This window comes from Mus pahari, chromosome 23, assembly GCF_900095145.1.
Source record: "Mus pahari chromosome 23, PAHARI_EIJ_v1.1, whole genome shotgun sequence".
Taxonomy (NCBI): domain Eukaryota; kingdom Metazoa; phylum Chordata; class Mammalia; order Rodentia; family Muridae; genus Mus; species Mus pahari.
Window position 1 is genome coordinate 26,082,738 of NC_034612.1, and position 22,349 is coordinate 26,105,086.

The 22,349-nt window shown below is 50.2% G+C and overlaps 1 protein-coding gene across 1 annotated transcript in view; it reads right to left on the reverse strand.

Annotated features, from left to right (window-relative positions):
* Positions 1-5,515: 5,515 nt before the first annotated feature.
* The window catches only part of Ywhag (tyrosine 3-monooxygenase/tryptophan 5-monooxygenase activation protein gamma), a 27,243-nt gene continuing 10,409 nt past the window's right edge, over positions 5,516-22,349 (reverse strand). The window contains exon 2 of the mRNA XM_021186679.2: positions 5,516-8,788. Within this exon, the coding sequence (XP_021042338.1) occupies positions 8,132-8,788 (657 nt within the window). The 3' untranslated portion in view covers positions 5,516-8,131. The remainder of the gene's footprint in view (positions 8,789-22,349) is intronic.

Here is a 22,349-nt window from a genome sequence, read left to right on the forward strand (position 1 = left end):
AAGTCTGTGGAGAGACCTGAGTTTGATAACTGAGGTCCACATGATGGAAGGAGGGAACTCACTCACATATATGTAAACACACACACACACACACACACACACACACACACAATTCCTCCTCCTCCTCCTCCTGTTAAAAAGACAGGGTTTCTATGTAGCTGTCTATCTGGCTGTCCTGGAATTTGGTATGTAGACCAGGCTGTCCTCGAGCTCACTGTCATATGTCTGCCACTGCCTTCTGAGTGCTGGGATAAATGGCGTGCACCGCCACACCTAGCCTCATCTCCCTAATTCTAGGTTAGAAAATGACAAGGGAGGAGCGGACACTCTTCTTCTGACCTTGTTGCAAGCTGATCCCTAACTGGCCACCATTCACTTGAAATCGTAAATACCTGACCAGAGCTGGCTGGGGGCCTTGAATACTACAGAGAGAAGAAACTGGCTTCTAGGTCCTCCGGACTATCGTAGCCTATCACAGCCCACTACCAAAGGGCCAGCGTTTGAGAGGATGAAACTTGGCATATTGGTCATCCACCTTTGGGCTCTCCCAGAGTATGTGGACTGGAGCACAAAGATGCTCAGCGCCGGTTCCCCAATTAAGGACCCAGAAGCAATGTAGATAGATATCTTGGGATAGGTTCCGGAAGATAACACAGAGATGAGGGACTGCAGCAAGCTTAGAGGACAGAGAGTGGGTCACTGTTTCTATGGCAACCCTGAGGGCGAGGACCACCTGGAGCTTGATGCACCACCCTCTAAGGTCACCTCCTTCCAAGGACAACCCCCGTGGAGGTTTTTACGCCTAAAAAAAAGGCCAAAGCAGATTATTCGGTAAGGACTACAAAGGAGGAGACAAAGCGGAGAGAAGAGGACCCGGAAGCCAGGATAAGCTCCGCATTAGCACTGCGGCGGGCTCAGCAGGCGAATTCCAAAGCAGGGACGCGAGACCCAGCAACAGGCCGGCCATTGGCACGGAGGCAAGATGCTGGCTTGTGATTGGCTCTCGCCACGCGCCGGCTAGAAGGCAATCTCCCTGCTGGGTGGGGCGGGGATGAGCCGCGGCCCCGCCTAGCTCACAGCCGGGTACCTGGGCAGTCCCCTGTGGCCAGGGGTAGGGGAGTGGTCACTCTTAGATGCCTGGCTCTCCTGTGGGCACACGCAGGCAGTACAATCCTTCGTTTCAAGTCCAGGTGTTTGGGAAGGGGAAGAGGCAGAAACTCGGGAATGGAGATCTCAGATGGGCTGGCCCTGAGGTCGCTTCTGCCATCAGGGTCTGGGCTCAAGGCTGGAAGCAGAGACCGCACTAACCGGGACAGCTGCAGAACCGGCAGTGCCCACCAGGGGGAGGCAGAGGACGTCGGTGCTGGAGTCCCTGAGGGGTTTGGGGAATAGATTCCGGAAGGGAAGACTCCCGAGTCCCCACAACCCCAACTCCAGGATCTTGTACTCCATCTCATTCCGTTTTGTAATCAGGTAATAGTTCAGGCTCGGGACAGTTAACGCTGTACCTTTCTTGACCTTTTTTTCTTTTCTTTTTCCTTTCTTTTGAGACAAGGTCTAACTGTATGACTCTGGCTTCGAAGTCATCACATTGCTCCTAGCTGTCTTCGGAGTTCTATATTCCCAGGGCCTGGGAAAACTTTTGAGACCCAATCATATGCAGCCCTACTTAGTCTCAAATTTATGGGAGTAAGCCTTGAACCCCAGAAATGTGACTTCGTTTTGCACCTCATCTTCTCAGCATAATCCCCCACTTTTAACTTTCCTTTCCTTTCTGAGACTGGTTTCATGCAATACAAACTAGTCTTTTTTTTTTTTTTTAATTACCCCCGCTCTTTTTTTTTTTTTCCTCCAAGCTAGTCTTCAACATTACCTTGCAACTTTAAAAAAGATTTTGTGTGGGTGTGTTGTGTGTACACAGGCACATGGAGAGGCCTGAAGAGGGTGTTGGGGTGGGTGTCGTCCTCTACCACTTTCTGCCTCTTCCGGAGCCCAGGGTCTTTTCCTGAACCTGGGATGTGAATTTCCTCAGGCAGGCTGGAAGGCAGCAAGCACCAGTTGTTGATGGTCCTGGGGAGCACAGGTCGCCTGGTGTGCCAAGTGGGTGCTGGGTTTTTGTTTTCTTTTTTCTTTTTTTTTTTTTTCTTCCGAGACAGGGTTTCTCTGTGTAGCCCTGGCTGTCCTGGAACTGGCTCTGTAGTCCAGGCTGGCCTTGAACTCACAGACCTACCTGCTTCTGCTTCCCAAATGTTGGAACACTTTACCAACTGAGCTACCTCCCACGCTCGGTTATTCTTACCCAGCTTCATGTTGTCTTGAAAGAGGGGATCCAGTCCATGACCACGGCTCAAGTCTCTGTCCAATGCCCTTATTTCTAGCACTTGGAAGGCAAAGGCATTCTGACTTCCAGACTAGAATGGTCTACAAAGTAAAACCTTTGTCTTTTTTTTTTTTTTTTTAAAGTTAATACACCACATACACAAATGATATGGCTTCTCTAGCTTCCACAATAGGGTGGAGATCTGGACAAAATTTAGTTGGAATGATTAATATTCAAAGACTGACTTAAAATGCTCACACAACAGGCTGGGTCCTCCATATGGGCTTACCCAGCTGCTAGTTGCTCAATCTTTCCTGATCGAGGGGCCAGGTTTCCACTCTTCCGATCCCCCCCCTCCCTAACTCCACACAGACTGAGAAGTCAGCAGTGTGGAGGGACAGCGGTATTCCCAGCAGTTCTTTTGCAAGAAGAGTCTTCAACCCCAGGGAACACCCCTTACACTTACACACAGCCCTCTTTGAGGCAGGGTTTCTGTGTGTAGCCCTGGCTGTTCTGGAACTCACCCTGTAGACCCAAGGCGCTGGCCTCAAATTTAAGAGTGCTGGGGTTAAAGGCAATTTTTGCCACCGCTGCCTGGCTGGCTTCCCCTTCTGATATGGGGAAAGTACTTTTGGAAAGCACTACTGCTCCTGTGGAATCCAAAGTTCTCACACTAAAGCACCAACATCCAAGGCACAGCTTGCGGGAGCAAGCCGGGGCTGCTCAGCCATACAGCACCTGTCAAACATTCTCTAGTGATTGGCTGGGGAGGGGGCATGAAGCTCAAGAGTAGAGTGAACCCTTCCCCTTTTTGGAGACAGGATTTCTCTCTGTAGCCCTGGCTGGCCTCGAACTCAGAAAGCCTCCTGTCTCTGTCTCTCAAGTGATGGGTACCTCTACTTCTTGAGTGCTGGCCACCACTGCCCAGTAAGTGGAGTGGTTCTTTTTTTTTTCTTTTTCTTTTTTTTCTTTTTTTTTTTTTTTTTTAATAATGTTTTTGGTTTTTTGAGACAGGGTTTCTCTGTGTAGCCCTGGCTGTCCTGGAACTCACTTTGTAGACCAGGCTGGCCTTGAACTCAGAAATCCGCCTGCCTCTGCCTCTCCAGTGCTGGGATTAAAGGCGTGCGCCACCACGCCCAGCTGAGTAGAGTGGTTCTTCAGAGCACTGGATCCTGTCCTGAGACCTGTCAAGCCAGCCCACACCTCAGAAAACCATTGCGATCCCCTTGTGCAAACCCAGCTCTATGTGAGATTAAAGATGTGCCTTTAAACATCCATTATGGTGGGAAAGAACGGAAGTGGTCAAACTCCCTTGATACAGACTCACAGCGTCTCAGGCTTGCCTGCTCAGAGGTCCCTTGTGAGCACAGACAGCTACACTGTTCCCCATCTTGTCTTTGGGGGGGTAGGACAACTACAGACCAGCAGACCTACCTCACCAGGTGAAGCTAGCAGAAGTCAGCCATCCTATCTTAAGGTCTGAGGGAAGAAACCCGGTGCTTTGGCTGGGTGCTGACAATATCCAGAGCTCTAGTTTGGGCCTTGACAACGTAGGTAATGGGCTCTGCTGCTTAAGACCAGGGCAAAGGCAGAGGGGCTGGGGGCAGTGACGACCTTTAATCTCAGGAATTGGGAGGTAGAGGCAGGAGAATTTAAGAGTTTTGAGGCCAGCCTGGGCTCCATAACCCTCATCTGTCTCACACACAAACTCAGAAATCTGCTGGCTGTCTTTGCTTGAGATTAAACTCAGTGCACCCCCCACACCCAGCTGTTTGGTTTTGTCAGGGCCTCTCTAGCCCAGCGGTTCTCAATCTGCCGAGACCCCTTCAGGTTGCATAACCAGAGCAAAACCAGCTATGAAGTACCAATGAAAATAGTGTTTATGTCACAGCATGAGGAAATGAAAGGGTCACAGCATAAAGTTTAGAATCACTGTCTAACCCGGGGTTGGCTTTTCCCTGAAGTCCCGTTTGTCTTTTGCTTGTGTGATGCAAACCAGCTCCCCCTTGCCCTGCCCACGGATACCCAGTTTATCACAAGAGGCCAAATTTGTGGCTCTTCAGATCTAACCGTAGGCTGCGACGGCAGAGCTCGGAAAATGACAGAGGCAGGCCCACCAGGCAAGCTGTCTGTCATACCTTAGCATTCAGATTCATCTGGTTATTGAATGTCAACTCCCAGAAATAGAGACTGGTGTTACCGGGGTTAGGGGTTAGTTTTCGGCGGCCATTTCCCCAAGCTTGTTCCGAGGCCCAGACTGCCATTCTTGGCCACCCGATCACCCTGTGAGTCAACAGGCAGGTTCAGCTGACCAGTGTCACGGCCAAGGCATGTGGTAATCACACATAAATAGGGTGGGGAAAGAGCAGTAAGAGGAGCATTAAGTCCAGGGCAGAAAGAGCCTACTGTGCTCCCACCTCCAGAGTTCTTGGAAGGAGCTGTGCTCAGATACGGAGGGTCCCAAGTACGTGGGTCAGTCACTCCGCTAGTGCCACTCCCAACCCCTGCCACCACCCTTTCTGTATTGCTTTTACCTCCCCCTTTTAAAGACACCCAGCCTGGCTTTGAACTCAAGACCTTACTTTGGCATCCAGGGTACTGCTATGTGCCTCTTGGTTATTACTACATTCTCCCCAGACTCCCACCAGACAGGGTTTCTCTGTGCAACCCTGGCTGTCCTGGAACTCGCTCTTGTAGACCAGGCTGGCCTTGAACTCCAGCTCTCGGGTGGCAAGCTCCTCTTTCCGCTTACCCTGACAGTGAGCCTACCTAGCTCCTGCTGCCCAGCCTCCTCTCTCAGGCTCATCCATCCCTCCTAAATGACAGCGGACCCAGCCCAAGCCCCGGGGACGGGACAGGTGAAGCTCCTGAGTCCAGAGGACCCAAGTCCTGAGTCAGTTGTCTCGCTGTGTAATAAATGTAAGCCGGCCCTGAACTTGTCATCCTCCTGCCTCAGAATATCAAGTACTGGGATCACAAATGTAAAACCACCAAACCAACTTGCTCCATCCCCCACCCCCACCCCAGTGCTGGGAAGTCAAATCTAACCCTCCCACCTGCTAGACCAGAGCTGAGCCTCTGAGCCCCACCCCGCCAGCCTCACTCCCCAGTGGGGGTGGAGGACGCCCACCGCCAATCACATTGTCAAAAACACAACAGTTAAACGCTATTAAATGAAGCTGGGCACCGCCGACATCAGATCTGTAAGTTTATTTTGCTCAATGTACGACGGCTACATAATGACTCACATTCATGAATATTCCATCACTGAGGAAACTGCTAAGAATGGTCCGTGTGCGAAATAATTCCTTAGCGAGACACGGAGTTGGGGGGGAAAAATTACTTGATTAGACCTTAAAAATAGTTTCACTGCATAACATGACGAGAAAGCACAGAGGCGCGTTCAGAGAACGTCCGCGGCGTTCTCCTGCACTGTAATAGTTATAGTTTCACCATGACAAACACCAGACATTAAGAGTAAGCTAACACTGGTGTTTCTTTTGTCCCCTCCCCCCTGAAAAACAAAATATAGAACTGCATGTCACTATAGCAACATCCAAAACAGATCAATTTGTTACAATCACTATTTGGTAAAGCAAACTTTACCCCTGAAAGGAAAAAATTAAATTAAAAAAAAAAAAAAAAGTTTTAAAAAAAAATTGAAGTCTTAAGTTTCTTTTTGTCATAGGAATACATAACACCTACAGTGTAAGTTAATAAATGTCAAGCTACCGTATAGAAATACAACACCAGCATGCACAATACTGTATCAATAGGATGGAGGAGCAACCGCGCGGCACTGGAGACAGCATCAGAGGCAGGCGCACTTCTCAACAGTAAAGGAAGGAGAAGGAACCGTCCACGCTCACGGTAGGTCTCCCGCTCTCCCTCTTCAGTTCTACCCTCACAAGACTGCTCTAAGAACACAGCAAAGGTCAAGGCTGAAATGTAAAGAGAAACTAGGTTTTGCAATTCCAGTAGGTCATTTCCAAACAGTCCACGCGGGACACAGACATGCTCACTGCGGACAAGGAGACACCCCCCGCCCCGGGCGAAGCCTCTCTGGCCCCGTCCACTCTGGTGGCCAAGCTTCCTCCACGACTGCCCTGCGCGGGTCTTGGTTAGGGGGTGCGGGCACACTAGCATGAGGAGGGGCTCGAGGAAGGGCATGCTAGGGCTGTGCAGAGGGACGTCATCCGTCTGCAGCCACGGCACCAGCTCGGGTGGGCAACAAAGTGGCTGCTGGGCCTCTGAAGAGAAGTTAAGCAAGTTTGGGGCGCTGCCCGTCTCGGGAACCCACGAGGCCATGAGTTCTCCAGAAGACATAAACTGCACACTCTGCATGCAACGGGGCATGTTTGTGGAAAGGGCTATCCACAGTGAGAATGAGGGACCCAGGGCTGAGAGGGACCATGTAGGACATAGCAGCAGAGCTTCCTTCAATGTCACGTGTGCAGCGACTTCATGAGAGAGAAGCCAACCTCAACAACTACGATTTCATTCAAAAAGGGAAACCAGGAAAGCTTAGAAGCTTAGGTCAAACAGGGTGGTCAAGGCCTCCTGCCGAACCTCGGCTACCCTCCGCTAAGCACTTGGGAAAGGAGTGCCAGGGCCAGAGGGGGGCAGGGACAACTGGCTTAGGGACCATGCTCCCTTGAGTGAACTGCCTCTCCTAGTGGGTTTCCTGTTGGCTCAGCCGCTGGCACCGGATGCTCCACGTCATGTTGATAACCCCCCACCCTCTACGCTCCAGTCCTACGCCTCGGGGCACCTGCATGCTGCTAGCACAAGGTGCAGAGTAGACTCGGGTGCTGAGGAACATTCGACAGGCAGTGACACTGAGGCGGAGCCCTGGCTGCTGATAAATGACATACAGACCTGAATTTTCTCCGTTTTCTCTGTGTGGGGGGGTACTTAACGGTTTTTGTTTTTGTGATGGGCTGACCTTAAAGGGTAAAGAACCAAAAAGAAAGTATTCCCCACAGGCCCCTCCCTAACACCCATCCACCAAGACTGAATGGGGAGCTCTGACTCTCCCCACGTTAAGAACTGATGAACAGCCAGACCAACCCGGACACAAATGGAAAGTTGGCCCGACAAGGAAAACTGAGAACCCATGGCTTGGCGTCATGTATGGCTGTCATGTAGAAATACTGTAAACTAGAATTTAGTGTTAATACTGTCAACCCGTCAGAGACTTCCAAATACAGGGCAATGTCTAACTCATGAATAAAGGTTGTGCCTCCTACTCTAAGCCTGTCCAGTTGGGTAATTTAAACTATAACTTCTCTGGTGTACACCCCAGGGAAAGAAAGAGAGAGAGAGAGAGAGAGAGAGAGAGAGAGAGAGAGAGAGAGAGAGAGAGAGAGAGAAATAAAAAAAAAAGCACAGCCACAGAGAGAAAACAGCCACAGAACCGAGGACGAGGGCGTGGACAGAAGAATCCTTACTGGAACCACAGAACGCACTGAATGAGGGCCATCCATCTCCGCTTCTTCTTCTTAGAACCCTACCGTCTAGCAATAAGTTAAACTAAAGGCAGACAGCTCCACTTGCTCGTTCCAAGCCTGCACAACAGTCCGGATGCCTGTGTGAGGCTGCTACTCCCATACCAGCATAGCTAGCCTGACTTTCCACTAGTGGTATTTTGGCAAAAATGTCAAAGAGGCAATCAAAGACAGGACAGTCGTGGGTTTCTCCCTGGGAAGGTCAGCCCTCCCTTTCCCCTCCCCCACCCGACCCCCAACTCATGGGAAAAAAATAAAGACTGCAGTAGTAGCATCAGCGGGTGCTGCCAGTCCACCTGGGGCCTTAGTTGTTGCCTTCGCCGCCGTCGTCGTCTTGCTGGTCGCTCGTCCAGAGCGTGAGGTTGTCTCGGAGCAGCTGCATGATCAGAGTGGAGTCCTTGTAGGAGTCCTCGTTCAGGGTGTCGAGCTCGGCGATGGCGTCGTCGAAGGCGGTCTTGGCCAGGTGGCAGGCTTGCTCCGGGGCGTTCTGGATCTCGTAGTAGAAAACGGAGTAGTTGAGCGCCAGGCCCAGCCGGATCGGGTGGGTGGGCTGCATGTGCTCTTTGCTGATCTCGTGGGCTTCGCTGTAGGCCTTCTCGGACGACTCCACCACAGTCGCCCTCTTCTCCCCGGTGGCCACTTCCGCCAGGTAACGGTAATAGTCCCCTTTCATCTTCAGGTAGAACACCTTGCTCTCGTACTGGGTCTCGCTGCAGTTCTTGATCAGGTAGTTGTCCAGCAGGCTCAGCACGTCCTGGCACACGGCCTCCAGCTCCTTCTCGATCTTCTCCCGGTAGGCTCGGACCATCTCGATCTTCTTCTCGTTGCCGTCCGCGGATGTCTTCTGCTCGATGCTGCTGATGACCCTCCAGGAGGAGCGGCGAGCCCCAACCACGTTCTTGTAGGCCACCGACAGGAGGTTCCGTTCCTCATTGGACAGTGGTTCATTCAGCTCTGTCACCTGGAGGAGGAAGGACCGAGCACCGTTACGACACAGATGATGATAACGGGGTGCAGCTATCTTTACATCAACCCGCAACAGGTCCATCAGCCATGGAGACCAGTAACAGGCAGAAGGACTGCACTCTGCCTAGGGAGGGGAAGGAGTGACAGGAGGAGCGCAGGCGGCTTCTACGGGAACAAGCACCACTGTCCTCCACAGAAGGATCGTCAGCCTGTCCTAAGGACAAGTCATATCCTCTCCGTGACATGGACACCTAGCAATCTCAGCACGAGATGGCTATGTTCTCAGGACGGAGCAGGCGTCCCCAAGCTGACCAATGCCCTTGAGTCATGGTCCCTCTGGGAAAGAATGAGTCACCCTTAAGTTGACTTTTGAGCAAAAAGGAAGTTTTTCTACTCCTATGCTAACAACAAACAGATGACACACCACAGGCAGGACGTGGACACTGGGCGACTGGGCCAGGCAGCATGGCTCAGAAGGTGAAGTGGCCCTATTATAAAGCCTCAACACAGGTTTGCTCCTGGGATCTAGTGACCAGAACTGACTCTCAAGTTGGCCCTGACCTCCATGTATCATATAAACTTCCCCAACACACGTAAATAAATAAATGGAATAAAGAAACCCTGTCTACAAACGCCCCCTGCAAAATTAAAATGGGACTGGAGAAGCCCGGAGGTTGGTGGCGCACACCTTTAAACCCCAACCTGAGAGACAATCTCTGTAGTTTGAGGGCACTGGCTGCTCTACCAGAGGACCTGGGGTTTATTTACTTCCTAGTACCCACAAGGTGGCTCACAGCCATCTGTAACGACAAATCTAGAAGATCTAATGCCCTCTTCTGGCCTCTGAAGGTACCAGGCACATGTGGTATAATCCATAGACATAAAATATCTGAGTCTGAAGCCAGTCTGCTCTACATAATAAACTCAAGGATAGTCAGAGCGACATAGAGATCCCGTCTCAAAAAACAAACAAACAAACAAACAAACCACAAAGAAGAAAAGGAAAAGACCAACTATGCATGCTAGGTTCCAACTTGCAGCACTGGGAAAAACAAGAAGGGACAAGCGTGGCAGCCACTTAGCCCTTAGTGCTGGAGATGGAACCAGAGCCTCATACGCACTGCACCTCGCCCTGAGCCCAGCACCCAAGATTAACCATCGCATTCCTAGTGAAGGGCAGAAGCTAAGAATGAGGCCCCAGCTCCATCGGGACTACAAGTCAGACAAGGGAAGCCTGCAGCTCTCATGCTGTCGCCACCCTGTGCCCACAGGCCCTGGAGGGATCTAGACTGACATCACCTCAGGTCCTGTGGCTGTAATAAACAAACACATAATCAAAAGCAGTACTTCTTCTTACAACCCTCAGGTCACACTCCATTACTGGGAGAAGTCAGGCCACAGGGGAAGAGACCTGCTTGGTGGCTTGCTTCCCACTCGGCCAACATTTTTATACCACCCAAAACCAGCAGCCCGGAGTTGGTACCACCCACAGTGGGCTGGGCCTCACTTCCCGCCCCCCCCCCCCATCACTCAGAGAAAAAACACCTCCAGACAGCCTTGCCCACAGCTTGTGTCAAGTTGACAAGGAAAAAACAAAACAAAGCCCCCCAAAACAAACAAGCCAGCCAACCTGCCTTAACTCCCACCCAGTGCTCCAGGCTCTGCACTGGGGGGCTGACCATCAAGTGTGGACCAACCTGCCTACGTCCTGCTGAGCCCTGCAGCCTTCTCAGTGGGCACACAAGCCCCAGCAGACAAAAGCATGTGGGGACCTGAGGAACACGCTGCTGCATTTCTCTGGCCCTTGACCGCTCTATCTGTGGCCCCACCGTTACTTTTTAGGGGGCATTAGGGATCAAACCCAGGTCCTCTACCCACTGAGCTATAGTTCGACTATCATACCCGTAAAAAAACAGATTTCTGCATGTTCATGGGTATCTTTAGGTGTTTGAGACAGGGTCTCACTACAGTGTAGTCCTGGCAGACCTAGAACACACCGGCCTGCACTGATATGGTGGGGTTAAACACTTGAGCCACTGTGGAGTGCTTAATTCATGATGAAGTACGTGCTCCAAGCATGGAAAGATGTCTCTGAGGAAGCTATACCGTCTTCAGCACCAGAACTCCCCATGAAGCCTCGGCTTTCCTTATCAACAACCACCTCCTTCTGAGGCACTGTCTCTTTGGTCTGACCCTCCCCTCTCCTCCTTAACTATTTACATTCCGTCCCAGAACCTCAACAGCAGTCTGCAGAGCTAACGCCCGGATGGTCAGACACAGCCAGTTCACAGGTCTTGGGAGAAACTGAAGCCCCGCTGTGGTGCAACCCAATCCCCAGCTCAGATGCCAGAAGAGCTCAAGTGCCTGCGGCCATGGAGATCTCGTTCTGGCCTTTGCCCTAAATCATGCTGTCCTTATTTCAAGAGCTGGGCGCTATTTAAAGCTCCGGTGACCTCATCGGCACACTCGGCTCTGCTCTGGCTGCAGAGCCCAGCAGCAGCAGCGGGTGCTTGTAGAGAGAAAGTTTGTCTCCTTGTGGCCAACTGCAACATGAAGGTTGTGTAAGGCAACAGCAACCTTTAGCTAGAGTAACTCAGCCACATCTGGAACATTCTCCTTGTTCTCTGCCAGTGAAAACTAAGTAAGAGGGGAAACCCTTAAGCTCTATGTCTGCCCAAAGAAAGGAGCCGGGTGGGCAGACCCACCATCTGAGGCACTATGGTCAAAGGACGGAGGACAAAGTGGCCAATGTCTGCCTGAGCAACAGAGCAGGGTAAAGACCAGCTTCCTGAGAAACTTGGAGGGACCCTGTACCAAAACAAAAATACAGTGTCCTGGGGATACTTGCCTTGCATCCCCAATATCAAAAAACAGTTTATTTTTCCCCTTAAAAATCTTAAGTCACCAGGTAGTGGTGGTGCACACCTTTAATCCCAGCACTTGGGAGGCAGAGGCAGGTGCATTTCTGAGTTTGAGGCCATCCTGGTCTACAGAGTGAGTTCCAGGACAGCCAAGGCAACACAGAGAACACCTCAAGTCAGCTGGGCATAGTGGGCACACACAACTGGCACACACCTTTAATCCCAGCACTGGGAAGGCAGAAGCAGGGGATCTCTGAGTTGCAGGTCAGCTTGGTCCACAGTGTGGGTTCCTGGGCAGCCAAAGCCAGAACTACACAGAGAAACCCTGCCTCAAAAAAACCAAAAACCCACCCAGGAGCATCTCTGTGAGTTCAAGGACAGCTCTGTTTATAAATCCCTTTCAGGACAGCTCCGGCTCCACAGGCCCTGCTGCAGGGCCAAGAGCAGAAGTCAGCATGGGGGACGGCTCCGCCATTACAAGCACTCTTGCTCTCTCAGGACTCAAGGTGGGTTTCCCAACCCCATCCAACAGCTCCCAACCTCTACAGCTTCAGTTCCAGACTGTGCCACGCCAGCCCCAGGCGTGTGTGCGTGCATGTGTGCCCGCGCCCGCGCCCGCGCCCGCGCGCGCACACACACACACACACACACACTCTTGAACCCTGTATCCAGTATCTAATTGTACACATCTGAGCGTCGCTGCCCTCAGAGGCCAGAAGGCATCAGGCCCTCTGGAGCTGGAATTACAGGCAGCTGTGAGCCACCCCATGAGAGCCAGGACCAAACCTAGGTCTCGTGCGAGAGCAGCACACAGTCCAACCAGGAAGCGATTTCCAAGCCCATAAACATTTTCCTTTATATTACGTGTATGGTAGCTGTGCTGCATGTCTGTACGTGTGTGTGCAGTGCCTGAAGGGGCCAGGGTGAACTTCTGGACCTGGAGTTACAGACGGTTGTGAGCTGCTGTGTGTGCGCGCTGAGAACTGAACCTGGGTCCCCTGCAGGAGGACGTCCAGTCCCTATCCGCCTGTAAAATGTTTCTATTTTAAAAATTGCTTCTTTGTTTGGCATGTATATGTCGTACTTTCATGATTTAGGTCCCAGGGATTGAACTCAGATCCTTAGGCTTGGAGGATCTTCTTCTCTAACATAAGATCTAGGTTTGGATCCTTCCTAGTTGAGCCATCCATCTGGTCCAAAAGGCTTTTTGTATTTTTTTTTTTAAGGTGGGGAAAAATCTAGTAGTGTTCCAACTGGCCATTCATCATGGAACATACAAAGGCTGTCACTTGGGGAGGAAGTAACATCAACGCTGAACTGTTATTAATCTCTCCTTCTTTGGTGGGGCATAGCACCTCACTGTACAGTCTTGGACGGACCGCAACTCAAGAGATGTGTCTGGCTCTGCCTCCTGGGTGTTAGGTGCCCACCACCATGCCCTCTTCGTCAATCACGTGACCCTGATTGCAGACTATCTTCTCTGTACCTAGACAATTAGCAGGAAGTGTGAATCCCTGTCCTTGAGAGCTGTGTTCTGTTTCAGAACAGCTAAGATGGTGGAGACAGAGCAGACTGTAGAGTGCTGGCCTAGGCTCACGGGAGGGACTCGACCTGCAGTGCTGGGTGGGAGAAATGACCTTTCCGGTCAATGACCGGAAGATCGCAAACAGTGCCAGCAGCGACCACTGCCTTAAATCCTGGGTCAGTCAGAGCACACTGCAATGCCAACACTCAGCCAAGACACTGGGCCGTCTGAGCCACCAATCTAGCTCTGAGCCCAGCAATGGCACACTGTTTCAGAGTCAAGAACAAGGGCAGTCATATGGGCAGGCACCTTTAATCCCAGTACTAGAGGATTTCTGAGAATTTGAGCCTGCTCTACCTAGTGACACACACACTCTCTCTCACTCACACACGCCTCTCCCTCTCCCTCTCACCCTCCCTGCCCCGCCCCTTCTCCCCCACTCTCTCAAAGAACATGAAGGCACTCAGTGGTTAGGAGCACTGACTTTCTTCCAGAGAACCCGAGTTCAATTTCCAGCACCCACATGGCAGATCACAACTGTCTATAACTCCATGAAATTAGTTTTCCTTTAACAAAAAATAAAAATAAAAAAATTTTTAAGGAATCATCAAAACCATGAAGTAGTTTCTATGGGAGAAACAAAGAATTAATTCCTGATCATCTGGCCCACACTCCCCAAAACCCTGCTGAATTCATCTTTTAATGATTTCTTTTTTATTTTATGTGCATTGGTGTTTTACATATTTATCTATGTGAGAGAGTCAGATCCCTGGATCTGACACAGTTAAGGCCTGGGTTTGAAGCCCCTAATACCACACACTGAGTGTGCCCGTGAGCAATTGTGACACAGAGGCAAAGGGATCAGAAGCCCCTAGTCATCCTGGATACCGAACTGAGAGGAACCAAGGAGGGAAAGGGATTTTTTTTCCCTGGAACTCACTGTGTAGACCAGGCTGGCCTCAAACTCAGAAATCTGCCTGCCTCTGCCTCCCAAGGGCTGGGCAGAAAGGGATTTCTACCCCCGCACCATCTTTTGGGTAAAAGTTACAAATTTAACAATTACGGTGGTAAATTACCCAGCACGACAATCAGCACAATCCCACAGAGAAAGAACTGAGGCAATTAAGTCACAAAGGGAACAGCAGCAGTTTCAGGGACAGGGCCCTGTGTGGAGTTGTCACTGTACACAGTCCCGGGAGGACTGTAAGGTTGTGTGGTACAGACATGTCAATGGAGGAGTGCTGTGGAGCACATGCAACCCTAGTTAGCCCTCTGGAGACTAAGGGCAGGGTGTCTAAGGCTAGCCCGGACTATGGAACAAGATCCTGCCCTCCAAATCTGCAGGTGTAACAACGCAGGTTCCTGAACCACAGCAAACATCGCTCTGGTGAGGGAGGGCATTGGCAGGAGAGACTCTGCCTGTGTGGAGGCAAGGGGCACACAGACTGCTCAGTTTTGCTTTAAACCTTGATTGTGAGTTGAAATACCACTGCGTACGTGAAATAGCCAAGAAGCCATGAGAAAGACGGTGCAGTGACTGTCCTCCAGTGGGAGCAGACGAAGCAGAGCAGCAGAGTGCAACGGACACACATGCACAGGCATCTGTGGAATGTTCCAGAACGTGCATTCTGCTTGGGCAATGAAATAAAGCACTGAGGAATTAACCAAACACAGTTCTGGTTGGTTACAATTATTTGTGTATCCAAAGGCGGTCCATACTTACTAAATAATAAACTAAAACTTGAGAAAGAATGGGATACGGTACATAACTGAAGAACTTTAAACCCAAATGGCACCTATGCAGCAATGGTAACAGAAAGGCTTCCCCATGGCTATCTTTAGAAGGCCCGTCTTTAAGGCTGACCTGACCCTCGGCTGGTATTTGGGCACTGGAAATCTTGAGGTTTTTAACCATACACACACCCCTCCTGGGGTAAGAACTATTTAGTCTTTGCACAAACTACATGGTTTAGGCTCCCCTGCATCCTGGGTGCTGGGACAGCCCCCACCCCGATACCTAAGGTCTTTAGAAGACTTCCCTGGTGGGCACTGGTCTTTCACTTGTCTGGCTGCACTGGACATCACCCCATGCCATGTCCTTGGCAGCCATGCCCGGCCTTTCCTCTGCAGACTGGGCCTTGCCAACTTTCCCCACAGTCAGTCTCAGACACAAACTCAGGTTTGACCAATCAATGACTCCAAGGTAACCTTGGGAACTCAGCACAAGTTTACCCTAGAAATCCTGAGCGACAAGTCACTCAGGAGGCTAAGGTACGAAGGTCATGGGCTGGATCCCAGGCCCCCGTCACAGAGTGATGAGGGACCACAGTGACAGAACAATGCATCAAACGGAGAACATCTGCACTCAGTCATCCTGTTTGATGGCACCTGGGCTCAGTCTCTTGAGGAAGAGTGTGGGGTTTTTGGGTTTGTTTTTTTTTTTTTTTGTCCTTTCTGTTGTTGTCTAAGGCAGGATGCCATGTAGCCCAGGCTGTCCCCCAACCTCTGCCTCCCAAGTGCTAGCTAAGGTGAGCCACCAGGCTGGCTCAGAAAGCTAGTCTCCATCCTTAGGGCAACAACACAGGCCGGAAAGCATGACAGTGACAACCAGACCTGGGTTTTGTTAATAGCTATCATGCTGGGTAAAACAGGGCAAAGGGGGACCATCCCAGGATACCAGAAGACATCCTTGGCATGTTCAGGGCCAAGGTCGCGGTCTCAGAGGGGATAAAACTGGGCTGAACTCAGGGCTTTGTAATGGTCACCAAGTTCTTTCTACACTACCCTGTAAAATGGGCATTATATAAACTCACTTGACAGGCGTGACTCTGAGGGAGACAATGCCTTTCCCCAGTCCCAGCACCCAGAGCAGCACAGGGATCAAAGCCACATGCTCTCCGCCCAAGGGACTAAGAATTCCAAAGATCACAGCAGGTGTGGTGACGTATTCCTGGAATCCCAGCACTCAAGAGGCAGGGGAATCAGTTCCAAACCACCCTAGGACCACATACAAGTTCCCGTCTCAAAGATTTTCTAAGTGGACAGAGATGACTCCATAATTTAAAGTATTCGCTGATCTTGCAGAGGCCTAAATGTGGTTCCCAGCAGGCACCAGGAGGCTCAGAACCATCTGTAACTCCAGCTTTGGAGGATCTAACGCCCTCTTCTGGCCTCCAAGGGCTGCTGGATCTACATGGTTCATATTAAACTCACAAGCACATGCGAGCATTCTTTTAAAGCAATGTGTGCAGCTACCCCACTTTTGGGGTCTTGCAGAGATTTATAGCTATGTGCCTGGGTTCTACAGAGTCTAACTTTACAGTCAGAAATGGCTGCTCACTCGACTGTAATTCTTCTGAGCCTGCAGAAAACTGTTTGACATAGTACTGATGTCCCTCAATGAGAAAGATAAAGCTGGGGGTAGTGGCACAGCCTGTAACAGCAGCATGTGGGAGAATGAAAGCAGAAGGTGCAGGTAGTCAAAGTTAGCCTGGGCTACATGAAACCTTGTCTCAAAACAAGAGAGCCAGGTTTATCTCTGAATTCAAGGCCAGCCTAATCTAGAGTGAGTTTCAGGGTAGTCAGGGCTACATAAAGAAGTCCTGTCTCAATAATAGGGACAGTGGCAGGTCACTTGAGAGTTACCATGTGGGTGCTGGGACTTGAAGCCCCTATGGTAGGAGGGAGCCATTTCCTTGTCTGCTTCAGACAATGCAGGTATCAGGTTCAGTTCGCAGGGTGGCAGAAGCTGGTGCCCCTGCCCGCCACCTCTCAGTAAGTTATTTTATGTGCGTGTGTGTGGCCTGCATGTTTGTGACCCACATGTGTGCAGTTCCTGTAGCGGCCAAAAGAGGGCGTCAGATTTGATGTTTGTGGGTTATGGAAATGGAACCTGGATCTTTTTAGTACAAGCTATCTCTTTAGCCCCAAACAATAAATCTTTAAAACAAAACAAAAACAAACACACACACACAAAAGTAAAACCAAAAACCTTCCAAACCTGCATTTTGTGTTCATGTTGATCTGTCTAATGGAGGCTGGGGGTCAAGACAACTCTGGATGTCTTTCACTGTCCTTTTCGTTTTTCTGAGATATTATCTCACTGAGTGGGCAAAGCTAGGCGGCCAGGAAGTTCCAGAGAGCCACCTGTCACTGCTAGGGCTAAGATTACAGACAGGTGGCACCCACCAAGTGTGTCTGTTTAGATGGGTACTAGGAACTCTCTCCAGCCCTACCCTCTGCCCTACTTCCTACCTACCAATGCAATCGACAAAAATTAAAAGACCAAACCATCCCCAGTAGTCATGCCCAAATGTCTGTGTGATGGAGGAGGAAAAACTACTTTAAGCTACCACACCCAAGATATGACAACCTGGTTCCCATCATTAGAAAGCTCTCTGCTCTGGAGATGTATGCCTCTGGACAACCCTGTCTCTCAGATTAGTGCCCCACTGTGACTAGCTTGCTCCTGTGACTCACTTGTTAATCCTTTAGGAACTGTCAATATTTGTGAAATGACTGAATCTACACTGGATGAGTCCAGCCCAGTGTTTATGAAGATGGCTGTGAGTCCATCCCTTTCCTTCCTCAAAACATGGAATCTGGGATGAGGGTCTCAGCAGTCAGGAGCAGCAGAGGGAGTTTTCCCACAGGACCCAAGTTCTGTTTCCATAACCCAGAGGGTAGTCCCAATCATCATCAAATCTGACGCCCTCTTCTGGCCTCTACACAAACTGCACACACGTGGGTCCACAAACATGCTGGCAACACACACACATAAAATAACACTTATTTAAAAGAGAGAGGTGGGGGATCAGCTTCTTCTACCCTGTGAACGCGACCTGAACCCTCAGTTCAACCGAACCACCTGTGCTCCTCAGGAAGTAGCTACTGCTAACCTGAAGAGCAGGAGCGCTCAGCCAAGTCGAGGCAGTCCACACCAGCTATTCTCAACAGCGGATCAAAGCCCAGACATGCCACGTGCAGGGGTCTTGTTCACCTAGCTGTCAAAAGAACATTCTTCCAAAATGTAGGTAAACTTAAGTCGGTTAAAATGTCCTTAAACACAGCTGCACCGAGTCATAATAACCCCACCGTCTCCTCCTCTCTGGCCTGTGCTCCTCCACTGTCTCCTGAAGTCAATGTCCTCTTTCCTTAAACTTAAGGCCCCTCTGAACTTCTGCTTTTGGGGAGTCACTCTCAAACAAAAATATAAAAGCAAATGCAATAAAGAAAAAAAAAAAAGTCAGATAAGTTCTAGGCCAGCCAAGGCTATGGATGGATGGTTTGTGTGTATGGGAGGGAAAGGGAAATTGTATTTGTGTCTGTGAGTATGTTGGAAGCCAGAGAGGGCAGCCCTAGAGCTGGAGTTAGAGGCAGCTGTGGGCTAGGTGCTAAGAACTGAACTTGTGTCCTCTGAAATAGTGGGAAACGCTCTTAACAGCAGAGCCGCCTCTCCAGTGGCTTGTCTCAGGGTCTCATGTACATCTGAGAGTAACCATGAACTCTTGATCCTCTAGCTTCCACCGCTCAGTACTCAAGTTACAGGTAGGGGCCACCATGCCAAGCTTTCCCCCAAGGTTTAGACAAGAGAAAGGGTAAAAATGAAGCTAGGGTTTGGAGTAACTGCAGACTGTCTGGTAGCCCTTCCTTACCAGCCTTCCTGGGAATGTGACCCCTAGTACCCCACATACCCTTCTTCCTTTAAGAGCTCCCAGTCATTCTTTCTGGCCTCCACACACAAATTATCTGGAGAACTATCCAAGACACCCAACAATACTCAACACTGACCTCTGGCCTTCACACACATCCTCCCGATTAAAATACTCCCAATTCAGGGGACCCAAGGACTGACCCCAGGACTCAGGTGGAAAGGGAAAACCCATTCCTGCTCCATGGCTCAAACACACACACACACACACACACACACACACACACACACACACACACTGCACACCGCTCAGTGAATAAATACACGGTTAAAAACTTAAATCCAGCATAGTTAATGCATGCTCTAATCCCAGCCAAGGCTACACAGTAAGACCCTGTCTAAAAACAAACCTTAGCTAAGTAGAGCAGCACACACCGTTTAATTCCAGTACTAGGAAGGTGGGTGGTGAATCTCTGAGCATGGGGCTGGCCAGGGACACCCAGGGCCACTCGAAGCGGCTGGGAGCCAGTCTACAGTACCAGCACTTGGCATTTCCTGTGCTCTCCATCTGTCCACCAGCCCTGCAAACACTCACATGTGCACCTGAAGGCCAGATGAGGACATCAAAGACACACTACAGATAGTTCTGAACCATGACCTCTGGAAGAGCAAGCAGCCAGTGCTCTGAAGCACTGAGCCATCTTTCCAGTCCTTTCATGTTAGGTTTGAATTCACTGTAGCCCCAGGTAAGGTGCGATGGTAGCTTAGCAGGCACAGGGCCTTGGGATAAACCCCAGGACAGCAAAGCTTCATTAGCCACACCCTCTTTTCTTTCCCCTGGCTAGTGTGACTTCTGGGTCTTCATCAGCACCCTCTGGTCTGCCTTGTTCCGGCCTCTGTAACTGTCAGCTCCCACTGCTCGGCCTTAATACTTTCAGCTATCATGGGTAAGGACACTGAGCTCAGGTCTTGAGACCAGCCTGGACATCAGTGACTCCTACGAATCTGAGAGGGTCTTAGGGCTCCAAGCCAGAACTGCACACAGATGCTGGAGATGGATGGAGTCCAGATGACACACAGCTCTACAGGCTGTGCAGGCAAATCCCAGCCCCCAGAGAGTTCGAAGTCAGCCTGAGCTACATGAGGCACACAGGACCTTGGACATATTAACCCCATGTAGCCCCTGGTGTTTATCACCTCGGTGAGCAATACCTTTAGAGTTTGCACTGCTCTAGGGGCCTTTTATGAAGCCAAAAATGTTCTTCAAATAGAGGATATATATGGTAACTGGATCCTTGACGTCTTCCCCCAGTTATCCATCTCTTTCACGGGCACGCCACTCTGTAGACCAGGCTAGCCTGGAACTCAGATCTACCTGCTTCTGCCTCCTGAGTGCTCAGATTAAAGGCACACACTATCAGTGTCCGGCTTCATTTATGCTTCACATGGTGGTCTTGGGCGGTTGCAAACTAAAAATGCTGTCCACGGTTTGCCTCTGCTTACTTGCTATACAGCCAGGGCTAATCTGGGACTCAACTCTCCTGCCTCAGCCTACTGAATGCTGAGATTACATAAGCTTGCATCACCAGACTCCTCTTCCATCTAAATTACTTCATAGCTAAACAACAAGAGCCTCCCTTGTAAGCTGGTATTAACAACTTCAGACTTGTTATTCTCAACTGCTCAGGGCCTGGTGGACCCCCTGGATGCTGCCTGTCTACAGTGATAACTAAATTGTTTAAAACTTCCTGTTGAGGGCTGGAGAGATGGTTAAGAGCACTGACTGCTCTTCCCGTGGTTCTGAGTTCAATTCCCAGCAACCACATGGTGGCTCACAACCATCTGTAATGAGATCCGATGCCCTCTGGTGTGTCTGAAAACAGCTACAGTGTACTTACATATAATGAATAAAATAAATCTTAAAAAATTAAATAAATGAATAAGGCTGGGCATGGTGGTGCACACCTTTAATCCCAGCACTCAGGAGGCAGAGGCAGGCAGATTTCTGAGTTCGAGGCCAACCTGGTCTACAGAGTGAGTTCCAGAACAGTCAGGGTTACACAAAGAAACCCTGTCTCGAAAACCCCAAAACCAAACCAAACCAAAAGAGCAGGACTCCCTGACTGGGTGACCCAGGCTGGCCTCGACCTATCAACTCAAGCAATCCTTTTACACTGGCCCTCAGGAGCTGGACTTCGGCTTGCACAACACACCTGACCAAAATGGCGACACTTCTGGTGGACAAAAAGGTTCCACTTTCCTCCCGGATTCACTTCTCCCCAGTGAAGTGCTTCCACTTTGGTGCCTGGTATCCACTCCTCCCTCTGGCAGTATCTCCAGGACTGAGCGCAAAAGAGCCACACTTTCGTGCTAAAACTCGAAACATCTCCTCAGTTAGATGATATTTAAAAAATTGAATCATAGGGTCAGTGGTAGTTAATAAGAACAATTACATGTGAAAAAGCATCTGCATGGACTATATACCAACACTGACAAGCACCGCCAGCAAGACAACACTTGGTAGTCTGGGACAGAAAGATGGAATTTATGCCCAGCCTGAGCCTACCTAGGAAGAAAATCACAAGCCCCGTGTGGTGCCTCTAGCCTGAAATGCCATCACACGAGAGGCAGAAAAGACAAACTCAAGGTCACTGTGGTCTACAGGGACCCAGAGTTATGCAGGAATAAAGGTCAGCAGCCTGGCTGCTCATGGGGACACGGCCCACAGACCTAAGTGAGGAGCATCAGGACAAACACAGTCTTTCTCCTGTTCTTGTTGCTGATTTGAGACAGGGCTTCTCTGTGTAGCCCTGGCTGTCCTGGATCTTGCTCTGTAGACCAGGCTGGCCTCGAACTCAAGAAATCCCCCTGCCTCTGCCCCCACCTCTGTTCCCCAAGTGCTGGGATAAAGGCGTGCACAGCCACCACCACCTGGATAACATTTTAATCTTAATATGTTTACTGTATGCTTTTCCTTCACTGTAAAACTGTCAACAAACAATTCTACATAATACTGATAGTATACACATATGTATAGTAACTACACACATATGATATGGGTCACTAGTGGAAAATATTTAAATGGCCAGGTTCCATTGTGGCAGGGAAACAAGGAGCAAATGACTTTTAGAGCCCTGTGGGATTAGCATCTCATGTCACTACACCCTGCTGCCTACTGAAAGGAAAAAGTATTTACAACAGTGGGAGATGGGACTGCAGCACACGCATGATGATCTGAGTCCCGACTCCTAGCACACACATGAAAGACCCCGGGGACAGCACATGCCATGAAAGCAGGGAAAGACTGACAAGGCTCTAGGGCTTCCGGTCCAGTAGGTCTAGCCTATCAGGCTCAGTAGGAGAGCTGTCTCAATAACAATAACAATAACAATAAAGATGGGGCGGGGGGGGGGGGGGGGGGCAGAACTTGCCTCTGTCTCCAAATTGCTGGAATTAAAGGCATACACCACCACCGCCCAGCATAAATGTATTTTTAAATAGTTTAAAAAGGGGGGGGGGG